The sequence below is a fragment of the Sus scrofa genome, chromosome 2 (assembly GCF_000003025.6).
Source record: "Sus scrofa isolate TJ Tabasco breed Duroc chromosome 2, Sscrofa11.1, whole genome shotgun sequence".
In the NCBI taxonomy this organism is placed as follows: domain Eukaryota; kingdom Metazoa; phylum Chordata; class Mammalia; order Artiodactyla; family Suidae; genus Sus; species Sus scrofa.
The window spans coordinates 77,329,723-77,342,146 of record NC_010444.4 but is presented as its reverse complement, the minus strand read 5'-3'; the positions used below and the strand labels follow the sequence as shown (position 1 = coordinate 77,342,146).

The 12,424-nt window shown below is 52.1% G+C and overlaps 1 protein-coding gene across 1 annotated transcript; it reads right to left on the bottom strand.

The window, feature by feature from the left end:
* On the bottom strand, positions 237 to 11,392 carry POLR2E (RNA polymerase II subunit E). The gene is made up of 7 exons (XM_003353962.4): positions 11,205 to 11,392; positions 9,693 to 9,867; positions 2,025 to 2,140; positions 1,405 to 1,485; positions 971 to 1,029; positions 781 to 859; positions 237 to 663 (listed from the first exon to the last, which is right to left on the bottom strand). Exons 1-7 carry the CDS (start codon positions 11,259 to 11,261, stop codon positions 598 to 600), a joined length of 633 nt encoding a protein of 210 aa, XP_003354010.1. The 5' UTR covers positions 11,262 to 11,392; the 3' UTR covers positions 237 to 597.

Below are 12,424 nucleotides of genomic sequence, written 5' to 3'. Positions count from 1 at the left end.
CAGCAAGTTCTCTGAAATGAATGAAGGGGGAAGTGGGTAGTTTGACCTCCAACTTCTATGCAAGAAAAGCATCAAGCCAAAGCTGAAAGGAGTGTGGAGTAAAGCCCCACAGCTCTGGGGACCTGGTGGAGACTCCGAGGTGGGGAGGAGGCGCTGACAGGTGGAGACCCCGCAGAGAAGGCTGTGTACCACACACCATGGTGGGGGGGGTTCTGCCTCGATTCAGATGAGTGAACTCATTTATTCAAAATATCTTTAATTTTAAAAAAATTTCCAGCATCCAACAGCAACCACAGTCCAGATCAATTTCAGTCGCACTCCCTGCTGCCTAAAGGTGGGATCCGGGGTGGGGCTCAGTGTCCAGGAGAGGCCATGAGGCCCCTCAGCCCAGGATAGGCAAACACGAGCCAGAGCAGGCCCAGGGGAGCAGAGGGAAGGTCCTGGGAGGAGCGGGTGCCCCAGCGCAGCCTCAAGGCCAAAGTGGGTACTCACAGCCCATCCTGTGACCCCCTGGGATATATCTGTCACATGCTGTGGGGCTGCACTCCTCCCCTGTCCCCACCCCCAGCACCCGTCTGTCCATCTGTTGTCAGGAGGCTACTGCACCAGCCGATAGGTGATGTACCTGCCTGCTGTCTCGCTGGGCCGGATGATCTTCACCACCTGCAGAAGCAGGAGAGCAGGTGCTGGGGTGGGACCTCCCTGGCCCAGAAGCCCTGGCTGTTAAGGGGGCTGGAGGAGTAGCACCCAGGGCGCTCTGTCGTGGGAGGGGCTGCTTACCTGCCCTCGCTTTATGCCAAAGTAACGTGCCACAGGGTCTCCTGCCTGGATCCTGGGCAGCTGGTTTTCTCGTAGTTTACTGGGAAGCAGGTCAGGGAAAAAGCCAGGCTGGACTGATTGAGGGGAGAGTTGGGGTGGGCGATAGGGGAGAAGGGAGGAGCCAGGCCCAGTTTCAGGCCAGAAAGGATACTACCGGGCCAGAAGCTCCGTCACCTCCTCCTTGGTCATGACAACGTGCTCTGGGACCAGCTGCCGAGAAGGAAAATAGTCTCATGGGGCCGAGAGAGGCCCTCACAGAGAAGGGGTGCGGCGTGGGCCCTAAAATTGCACTCCCCACTCCCATCACCCCCAGGGTTCCTGAAAATACAGGTTCCTCTGCAGACTGGGTAGACCTGTCAATCTGCATGCTTAGTCAGTTCCAAGGTGCTGTAGCCACTCCTCACCCAGGGGGCCATATCGAGACCCCTACGTCTGTAAACAGTGGAGGCCCTGGATTATCCCCCATGTCCCAGTGTCCACAAGCCCCCAACAGGTGAGGGGCTTAGGGTTCAGGAAGCAGGTCTTCAGTCTCACCCCCACCCTCACCCCCGACCCTCCCCGGCCTGGAAGGGTGCCCCCTGCTACCTCGTGCTCTGTGATGTTGATGAGTAGCTCCTGCTGCAGAAACTGTTCCAGGATATACTTGGGGGCCATGTCGACAAGGGACTGTAAGACACCAACCCTCAGGCACAGCTGAAGTAGCTACCCTCCCACCCTGCATGGGCGCCCGGGACAACCCTGCCCCATCTCCTCCATGTCCTAAATCGAGAAGACCCACCCCGCCCCACCCAGACCCTTAGCATGTTAACAAGGCCTCAGTCTCAGGTCAAAATGCTCCCAGGGTTGCAAGGAGCTGGAGTCACAGCCCCTCCCCAGACCGCACATCCTCCACGGGCACAGGGCAAAGGTGTACCCTGGTCCCCTATCCCAACCACCAGCCTCTGCTCAGGCCAGTGCAACCCACAGCTGGGGCCATGGGCACCCAGACAGGCTGTCCCCATGCCCAGCTTCTGGCCCCGTGAACACAAGCCACAGGGAATGCAGGCTGCCGTGGGGACACCCCATGTACCCACTCCTTGTCAGATCCTCAGCCCCAGGAGACAGCCTGCAGTGGAGGGTCTCGGCGCATGGGGCCTGGTGGAAAGCACAGCAGGAAGGAGACATGAGGGTGCAGCCCCCTCCCCCACAGGCCGGGTGGTACTCACCTGCTTAGCAGAGGGCGTCATGCCCTGCTGCACCACGATCAGCGCCCTGGTGATGTTCTCCTCCTGCATGCGCTGGCAGTACACCTTGATGGTCTTGATACCCACCTTGGGCTCCTCTGTGGACAAAGCACGGGAATCTCACTGAAAGGGCCCTGCGCCACCCTCCTGCCCAGGCACTGCCAAGGCGCTGAGTGCCTGACCCTTCTCTCTGGAGCCGATTTACAAGCGCTGGGTCGCCAGTTCCCAGAACAGGAATGTGGGAGCATAAAGGTGCCCTGGAGGCCTGGACCCAGGGGACCTTTCTGGGAGCAGGGTCTGGGAGTCTGGGTTCAGTCCAGTGTCTCAGCACATCTGAGGTTTGGGAGGCCCCAAGTTAAGTGCTCCATTTAGTCCAGAGGGCCCAGGAGACGGGGCTGGGTGTTTGGAAGTGAGTAGAGGTAAGATGACCCACAGAACAGGGTCCCAACATGGAGACAGACCACCCAACTCTGTGCTGCCAGCCTCGGGGTCCTCACAGTCTTGATAGCACACAGGGCCTGGCACTTGAGAACTGTTAGACCCTGGGAGCCAGCAGGTCAGTGGCTAGGGCAGGCCTCTGGGCCGGGCATCCTATATATCCACAGCCTCGAAGTGTTCTCCTTGCCCACCCCCCAGGCAATGCCTGTCCCCCAAATCCCTCTGGTGGTGACCGCCGGCCCCAGAACCTCAGGATAAGACTGGGTTCAGGAGTTCCGGTTGTGGCTCAGTGGTTAACGAATCCAACTAGGAACCATAAGGTTGCGGGTTCGATCCCTGGCCTTGCTCAGTGGGTTAAGAATCTGGCTCTGGCGTTGCCATGAGCTGTGGTGTAGGTCACAGACGCAGCTCGGATCCCTTGTCACTGTGTCTCTGGCGTAGGCCAGCGGCTACAGCTCCGATTAGACCCCTAGCCTGGGAACCTCCATATGCCACAGGAGTGGCCCTAGAAAAGACAAAAAGACAAAAAAAGGACTGTTTTCACAGATGGAGTCTTTTTTAAAAAAAAGTAATTAAGAACTTTCCGGAGTTCCCGTCGTGGCGCAGTGGTTAGCGAATCCGACTAGGAACCATGAGGTTGAGGGTTCGATCCCTGCCCTTGCTCAGTGGGTTAATGATCCGGCGTTGCCCTGAGCTGTGGTGTAGGTTGCAGACGCGGCTCGGATCCCGAGTTGCTGTGGCTCTGGCATAGGCTGGCAGCTACAGCTCCGATTAGACCCCTAGCCTGGGAAACTCCATATGCCGCGGGAGCGGCCCAAGAAATAGCAAAAAAAAAAAAAAAAAAAAAAAAAGGAAAGGAAAGAAAAAGAACTTTCCCTTGTGGCAGACTGGCTATGGTGCAGGTTGCAACTGCGGCTTGGGTTAGATCCCTGACCCAGGAACTTCCACATGCCTCCAGTGTGGCTAAAGGAAAAAAAAAATTTTTTTAAGTAATTAAGGTAACACAAGGTCAAGAGGGTGGGCCCCCATCCAACAAAGCTGGGGTCCTTGTGAAAAGAGATTATAATGCGCACTGAGAGGGACGAGCACGTAAGGACATGGGGAGGAGCGGGAGTTCCTGACGTGGCTCGATGGTAACGAACCCAACTAGCATCTATGAGGATGTGGGTTTGAGCCCTGGCTTTGTTCAGTGGGTTAAGGATCCGGTGTTGCAGTGAGCTGTGGTGTAGGTCCCAGACTCTGCTCCAATTTGACCCCTGATCTGGGGGCTTCCATGTGCTGTGGCTGCAGCCCTAAAAAGACAAAAACCAATAAACGAACAAAAAAACCAAAAAAAAAAAAAAAAAAAAAAAAAAAAAAAAAGGACCTGGGGAGGGATGGGTGTCCACACAGCGAGGAGAGCACTAATATCTGTCTAACCTGTCTGTGGGGTTCTGGTTCAGCAGTCTGTGCCAACTAACACAGGCAGGAACCTCAACCCCTCACCATGGCCCGCCTGAGAGCCGAGATGCCCCACAGTCCCTAAAGACCAGGAAGTGAAGAAAGCAAGACCTCTACAGAGGACCCAACCCCTAGGCAGTTCTGGCAAGGCCTGGACGGCTCCATGGGTGCCAGGGAGGGCGGGGGGAACAGTGTATGATCAGGCACCAAAGGCTCCAATAAATGCTTTTCACACATGGGGACTTTTTTTCTTAAAAATGCCACCTAGATTCATCCCAGGATCTCAAGGATGTTTCAACATATGCAAATCATCACATCAACACAAGGACAAAACCACGTGATCACTGCAATAGATGCAGAAAAAGTATTTGATAAAATCCAACATCCCATTAATGATAAGAACTCTTGTGAAAGTAGATATAGAGGGAACACTACCTCAAACACAGCTATTAATTACAAGCCTACAGCCAATATAATACTCAACAGTGAAAAGCTGAAAGCATTCCAACTAAAATCTGGAACAAAGAAGTTTATGGTTAGGGGAGTTCCCATCCATAAGGATGAGGGTTTGATCCCTGGCCTCGCTCAGTGGGTTAAGGATCCAGGGTTGCTGTGAGCTATGGTGTAGGTCACAGATGCGGCTCGGATCTGGTGTTGCTGTGGCTGTGGCGTAGGCCAGCAGCTGTAGCTCTGATTAGACCCCTGGGAACCTCCATAAGTGGCGGGTGCAGCCCTGAAAAGGTAAAAAAATAAAAACAAAAACAAAGCAACGGGAGTTCCCGTCGTGGCGCAGTGGTTAACGAATCCGACTAGGAACCATGAGGTTGCGGGTTCGGTCCCTGCCCTTGCTCAGTGGGTTAACGATCCGGCGTTGCCGTGAGCTGTGGTGTAGATTGCAGACGTGGCTCGGATTCCGCGTTGCTGTGGCTCTGGCGTAGGCCAGTGGCTACAGCTCCGATTGGACCCCTAGCCTGGGAACCTCCATATGCTGTGGGAGCGGCCCAAGAAATAGCAAAAAGACAAAAAAAATAAATAAATAAAAAATAAACTGATGAGTTTAAAAAAAAAAAAAAAAAAAAAAAAAACAAAGCAACGTCTTGGAAGAGCTGGGACACAGGTTCAATCCCCAGCCCAGCACAGTAAATTAAGGATATGGTATTTCTGCAGCTGAGGCTTAGGTCGAGACTGTGGGCTCAGATCTGATCCCTGGCCTGGGAATTCCATATACCACAGGGAGGCCACAAAAGAAAAGGAAAAAATATGTATATCTCACACACACACACAAATAAAAAAACCCTGGCGTTCCCTTGCAGCTCAGCAGGTTAGAGATCCAGCTTTGTCACTGCTGTGGCTTAGGCCACTGTTGTGGCACGGGTTCAATCCCTGGCCTGGGAACGTCCACTGTGGGCTTGGCCAAAAGGAATAAAATAAGGAGTTGAGATTAAGATGACAGAGGACTGGAGCTCACCCTCTCTAATAAAAGCAGCAAAGTTACAACTAACTGCTGAAAAACCTTCAACAAAACAGACTGCAAAATATCAAAAAAGATATCCTACTCCACAAGACAAAGAGAAGACCACATAAAGATGAAAGGAGAAGCAATTATGCAGTATAAGCAACCCCATACTCACAGAATAGCCAACAGACTGGAAAATAACTATCGTAGAGGCTCACTCTTGTTTGTCCTTTTGCCTTTTCTAGGGCTGCTCCTGCAGCATATGGAGGTTCCCAGGCTAGCTACACCACAGCTCACGGCAACACCGGATCCCCAATCCACTGAGCAAGGCCAGGGATCGAACCCGCAACCTCATGGTTCCTAGTCAGATTCGTTAACTACTGAGCCACAACGTGAACTCCCGAGAGTGAGATTCCTGAGCCCCATGTCAGGTCCCCACACCTGGGGATCTGGATTCGGGAGGAGGAGCCCCTGGAGCATTTCACATTGAGGGCAGGCAGGGTTTGTGAGCAGGAGCTCCATGGGACTGGGGCAAACAGAGACTCCACTCTTTTTTCTTTTTTTTGTCCTTTTTAGGGCCGCACTCACCGCATATGGAGACTCCCAGGCTAGGGGTCTAATCAGAGCTGTAGCCGCTGGCCTATGCCAGAGCCACAGCAACACCAGATCCGAACCACATCTGTGACTTACACCACAGCTCACGGCAACACCAGATCCTTAACCCACAGAGCGAGGCCAGGGATGGAACCCGAAACCTCATGGTTCCTAGTTGGATTTGTTTCCATTGCGCCACAACGGGAACTCTGAGACTCCACTCTTGAAAGTCACACACAGACTTTGATGTTCACTGAGTCCCAGAGCAAAGCAGAGACTCCACAGGAATCTGGGTCAGACCTGCCTGCAGTTCCTGGAGGATCTCCTGGGAAAACGGGGTGATGTGGCTCATTGTGGGGGAAGAACACAGGAGGCAAAGATTTCGGGAGTAATTTTCAGCATGAACTCCTCTAGAGATGGCCATTTTGGAAAAATCTGGGCCCACCCATCAGGGCTGAGAAGCCCCAGGCCAAACAACAAACCAAGTAGGAACACAGCCTGACCCATCAACAAATAGATGGACTAAAGACCCCCCCCACAGCTGCCTCTAATCACACCCAGAGACAAAGACCCACCTACCAGTGAGCAAACACCAGTCCCTCCCATCAGAAAGCCTGCAGCAAGCTCCCAGAACCAACTTCAGCCACAAGGGGGGCAGACATCAGAAGCAAGAGAGGCTAGGGAGTTCCCTTTGTGGCTCAGTGGTTAATGAACCCGACTAGCACCCAGGAGGATGCAGGTTTGATCCCTGGCCTCGCTCAGCAGGTTAAGGAGACAGCTTGCCATTAGCTGTGGTGTAGGTTGCAAATGTGGCTTGAATCCCATGTTGCTGTGGCGTAGGCCAGCAGCTGCAGCTCTGACTCACCCCCAACCTGGGAACTTCCATATGCTGCAGGTGCAGGCCAGAAAAGCAAAAAAAAAGAAGAAGAAAAAGAAAATATGTAGTAAGGTAACAGCCAAAAACATCCCAAACATGGGAAAGGAATCACTCAAATCCAGAAAGCACAGTAAGTATCATATAAAATAAACCCAGAGTTCCCATTGTGGCTCAGCAGAAATGAACCTGACTAGTATCCATGAGGATGCGGGTTCGATCCCTGGCCTCACTCAGTGGGCTAAGAATCTGGTGTTGCTGGGAGTTCCCGTCGTGGCACAGTGGATAACAAATCCGACTAGGAACCATGAGGTTGCAGGTTCGATCCCTGGCCTTGCTCAGTGGGTTAAGGATCCAGCATTGCTGTGAGCTGTGGTGTAGCTAGCCTGGGAACCTCCATATGCTGCGGGAGCGGCCCTAGAAAAGGCAAAAAGACAAAAAAAAAAAAAAAAAAAGAATCTGGTGTTGCTGTGAGCTGTGGTGCAGGCTGCAGATGTAGCTTGGATCCCATGTTGCTGTGGTTGTGGCGTAGGCAGGCAGCTGCAGCTCTGATTTGACCCCTAGCCTGGGAACTTCCACACTGCAGGTGTGGCTCTAAAAAAGCAAATAAATAAATAGCATAAACAAACCCAAGGAGGAACACACTAAGACACATATTTATCAAACTGACCAAAATTAAAGACAAAGAGAAAATACTGATAGCAGCTAGGGCAAAGATACAAACAACACACGAGGGAACCCTGATAAGGTTATGGGCAGATTTTTCAGCAGAAACTCTATAGGCCCCAAGGGAATGGCACAATATACTTAAAGCAATGAAAGGAAAAAATCTCCAACCAAGATAACTCTACCCAGCAAGGCTCTCATTCAGATTTGAAGAAGCTTTATAGACAAGCAAAACCTAAAAGAATTCAGCACCACTAAACCAGTTTTACAAAAAATACTAAAGAAACTTCTTAGAGTTCCCGTCGTGGCACAGTGGTTAATGAATCCGACTAGGAACCATGAGGTTGCAGCTTGTGAGTTCGATCCCTGGCCTTGCTCAGTGGGTTAAGGATCCGGCATTGCCGTGAGCTGTGGTGTAGGTCGCAGACGAGGCTCGGATCCCACCTTGCTGTGGTTCTGGTGTAGGCCGGCGGCTACAGCTCCTATTAGACCCTTAGCCTGGGAACCTCCATATGCCATGAGAAGCAGCCCTAGGAAAGGGGGAAAAAAAAAAAGAAACTTCTCTAGGTGGAAAAGAAAAGGCCGCAACCAGAAACAAAAATATCACAAATGACAAGGCTCACCGGTAATGGCATACATACAGTAAGGGTAGGAAATTATCCACACACAAATATGCTTCCAAAATCAGAAACTGTGGGAAGAGGAGGGTACAAATGCAAGATATTGGAGATGCACTTGCAATTATGGGTCCAACAACTTAAAACAATCTTTTATACATAGACTCTTATATCAAAATTTCATGGTAACTGCAAACCAAAATTCTACAATAGATACTTATAAGAAAAAGGAGTCCAAACACAACACTAAAGATAGTCATCAGAGCTCCTGTCGTGGCTCAGTGGTTAACGAATATGACAAGGAACCATGAGGTTACGGGTTCGATCCCTGGCCTTGCTTAGTGGGTTAAGGATCCGGCATTGCTGTGAGCTGTGGTGTAGGTTGCAGACGCGGCTCGGATCCCCCGTTGCTGTGGCTCTGGTGGAGAAGGTGGCTATAGCTCTTATTAGACCCCTAGCCTGGGAACCTCCATATGCCGTGGGAACAGCCCAAAAAAATGGCAAAAAGACAAAAAAAAAAAAAAAAAAAAAAGAGTTATCAAGCCACAAGAGAAGGTAAGAAAAAAGACAAAAAACCCAAGCCCAAAACAGTTAATAAAATGGCAATAAGAACACATATATCGGAGTTCCCGTCGAGGCTCAGAGGTTAACGAACCTGACTAGTATCCTTGAGGACACAGGTTTGATCCCTAGCCTTGTTCAGTAGGTTAAGGATCTGGCATTGCCGTGAGCTGTGGTGTAGATCACAAGATTCAGCTCAGACCCTGCACTGCTGTGGCTGTGGCATAGCTCTCACTCAACCCCTAGCCTGGGACTCTCCATAAACCGCGGGCGGGGCCCTAAAAAAGCAAAAAGAAATAATGTCATTTGCAGTAACATGGATGGACCCAGAGATTATCATATTAAGTAACCTAAATGAAGTAACACAAATACTACATGGTATCACTTATATGTGGAAGATAAGACATAACACAAATGAGCTGTGAAACAGAAAGACACATAGAAAACAGATTTGTGGTTGCCAACGGGGAGGGGACTGAGGGATTTTGGGATTAGCAAGCACAAACTCTTTTTTTTTCTTTCATGGATCCTAGTCGGGTTCATTAACCACTGAGCCACAAAGAGAACTCTCAGATGCAAACTCTTATATGCATACGGTGGATATACAACAAGGTCCTACTGTACAGCACAGAAAACTATATTCAATATCCTATAATAAACCATAACGGAAAAGAATTTGAAAAAGAATAATTATGTGCATGTAACTGAATCGCTTTACGATACACCAGAAAAGAACATAACATTGTAAAACATAATTCAATAAAGTAAATCTTAAAAGTGCCCTCTGGGTCTGCTCAGCAGGCATTTTCTGCACTCTCCCTTGCCTGGAGGCACACCAGGGTGGGCCCCCAAGGTGCTTGTGACCCAGCATGGTCCCCTACCTTTGGGGTTGAGAGCCAGGCTGCCTCAGTGGAGGCACTACATACAGCAGAGAGGCAGAAGGATGAGGGGTACAGACTGCGTGTCAGGGCAGGTGGCTGCTGCTGCCCTGAGCAGGCCCTCACCTGGGAAGAAGACGAACATCTGGTCGGTGGGGTCGTCATTATGGGCCACCAGCACCGTGAGGTCTGTGCGACGCGGCCGCCCTTCACTGGGCTTGTCCCCAAACTGGGCCTTGAACTCCTCCAGCGTCTGGTCCAGCTCGTCCTGGGTCACCAGGTAGCCACGGTCGTGGCAAAGCTGCAGAGAAAAAGAATCAGGTGACCAAGGTGCAGAGAGAACAGCAAAGGCTCAGGGTGCTCAAGGCCACTGCAGGGAAGATGGGAGCAGGGCTGGGATGTGAGGAGGGCTGTTGATTCCAAGGCCAGGCCCTTGGGTCTGGGGCAGAAAAGGACAGCTGTCTGGGAGAGGTGCTGCTGGGCTGCCTGGGGCAGAAGGCTATTGGAAAACCAGGCCAAGGCCTGGGGGCCAGCAGATCTAGGTCCTGACTCAGAAACTGGGATTCTTTGAGTGGACAGACCGGATGACCACCCAGACAAAGAGAAAGCCACCCACTCTGCCGGAATCCCCTTTCTTCAGCCAAGTACCCCACAGCTGGACTCTCCCTCTTTTTTTTTTTTTCCTCCCTTTTTGCCATTTCTTGGGCCGCTCCCACGGCATATGGAGGTTCCCAGGCTAGGAGTCTAAACCGAGCTGTAGCCACCAGCCTACACCAGAGCCACAGCAACGCAGGATTCCAGCCAAGTCTGTGACCTACACCACAGCTCACTGCAACGCCGGATCCTTAACCCACTGAGCAAGGCCAGGGATCGAACCCGCAACCTCATGGTTCCTAGTTGGATTTGTTAACCACTGAGCCACAACAGGAACTCCCGGACTCTCCCTCTTGAGCGCTCACTCTTCTCACCCAGGGCCCGCGACACGGTCAGCCTGAAGCAACGCTGTTCCTACCCTGTCTTTGGGTAGCACTGCAAGGAGGTGGAGAATATGGGTGCCACTGCCCCAGCTTAGTCCAGGCAGGATCCCCGCCGTGGCGAGGGTGGGTGGTCTTAGTCAAGGCCCGAAGCCTCCGTGGGATCACAATCGCCCCCTCCCGTGGAGTAGCCTAAAGCACGTGGCACACAGAGAACGCTTAGCTAGGGAGCTGGCATGACTTGGAGCCTATCAGCCCGAGTAGCTCAAAGTTGGTGGCCAGGGCGCGCTGTCAGGGCAACCAGACAGCATTGAGACCAGCTAACCAGGGATCCTTCCATATCCACAATCCTGGAATACTGTATCAGGCCCTCAAAACAGTGCCATAACTTTCCGGAAAGAGGAACACGCGAGGCCAATTCCCTCCCTCCAGCTCCAGCGAAACCCTGACCCTCTCCCCGGCGTCTCTCGGACTCGCCACTCAGCAGTGGTCGGCGGGGCCCCTCTGTCCCCGGCCCAATACGGGCCCCACCTGGGCCAGAACCTTCCCCTGAGCCGCGCGGCCAGACATAGAAAAGCTCGTTCCCATCTTCGGGCCTCGCGCTGGCCGTCCGCGCGCCGGACAGCGTTCGCTTAGTACTAAGGGCAGCCCCCGCGCGTCTCACCTGCATGATGGTCTTACGGATCTTCCAGAGCCGGTATGTCTCCTCCTCGTCGTCCATGGCTGCCGCCCCCCTCGAACTTACAGCGCCTGCGCTCGGCAAGACCCGTGCCCACTGCGCCTGCGCCGCGCCGCTGTCAGGCCCCCTCCACCTCGCCCAACCCTTACAGGGCTGTAGTCAGCTAAAGCCTGAATGCAGCGACCTTTGGGAGGGGCAGAGCCAAGGGCAGCCCGAGCCTTACTAAAGCGGCGGTTGGCTGCGCGAAAAGAGGGCAAACACCACTCACCCGCTCCTCGGTAGATCTCGCGTGGTTTTGAATGCAAGGCCTCTCTGGAGGCGTAGTTTCTGCTCAACGCCCGCCTAGGGAGGACGTTTAGAATCCAGCGAGGCAGATTCTTAGCAACATGGATGGACGTAGAAACTATCATGCTAAGTGAAGTCAGCCATACAATGAGACACCAACATCAAATGCTTTCACTGACATGTGGAATCTGAAAAAAGGACAGACTGAACTTCTTTGCAGAACAGATGCTGACTCACAGACATTGAAAAACTTATGGTCTCCAGAGGAGACAGTTTAGGGGGTGGGGGGATGTAATTGGGCTGTGGGATGGAAATCCTGTGAAATCAGATTGTTATGATCATTATACAACTACAGATGTGATAAATTCATTTGAGTAATAAAAAAAAATTAAGGGGAAAAAAAAAATCCAGCGAGGCAGGAGTTCCAGCTGTGGGGCAGCGAACTAAGGATCCGTCGTTGTCCCTGCAGTGACTGGGGTCGCTCGCTGCGGAGGCGCGGGTTCGATCCCAGGCCCAGTGGGTTAAGGATCCAGCGTTGCCACAGCTGTAGCACAGATCACTCTTGCGGCTTGGATTCAGTCCCTGGCCTGGGAACTTTCATATGCTGAGGGGGTGCAGCAAAAAAAAAAAAAAAAATTCAGGTAGGCAGAAGCAAGGGGAGACTGAGGCCTTGACAGGGTCTTGGGTACGCTCGGTTCCCAGGATGTTCGTACTTACTAAGAGATGGTTCGTAGGTGTTTGTGTGATCAACTGCAGGGAGTTTTCTCAGTTGACTCAGGGCCATGTCCAACTTAATGCCCTAGATCCTCAGTTATCCACTTTGTACAGTGGAAATAATAAAGTGTCCCCGTCTTAGAGGATTAGCTGAGGACCTAAAGGGATTGTTAGCTTGGGAGGAGCTTGGCATAGCTCCCACTGCT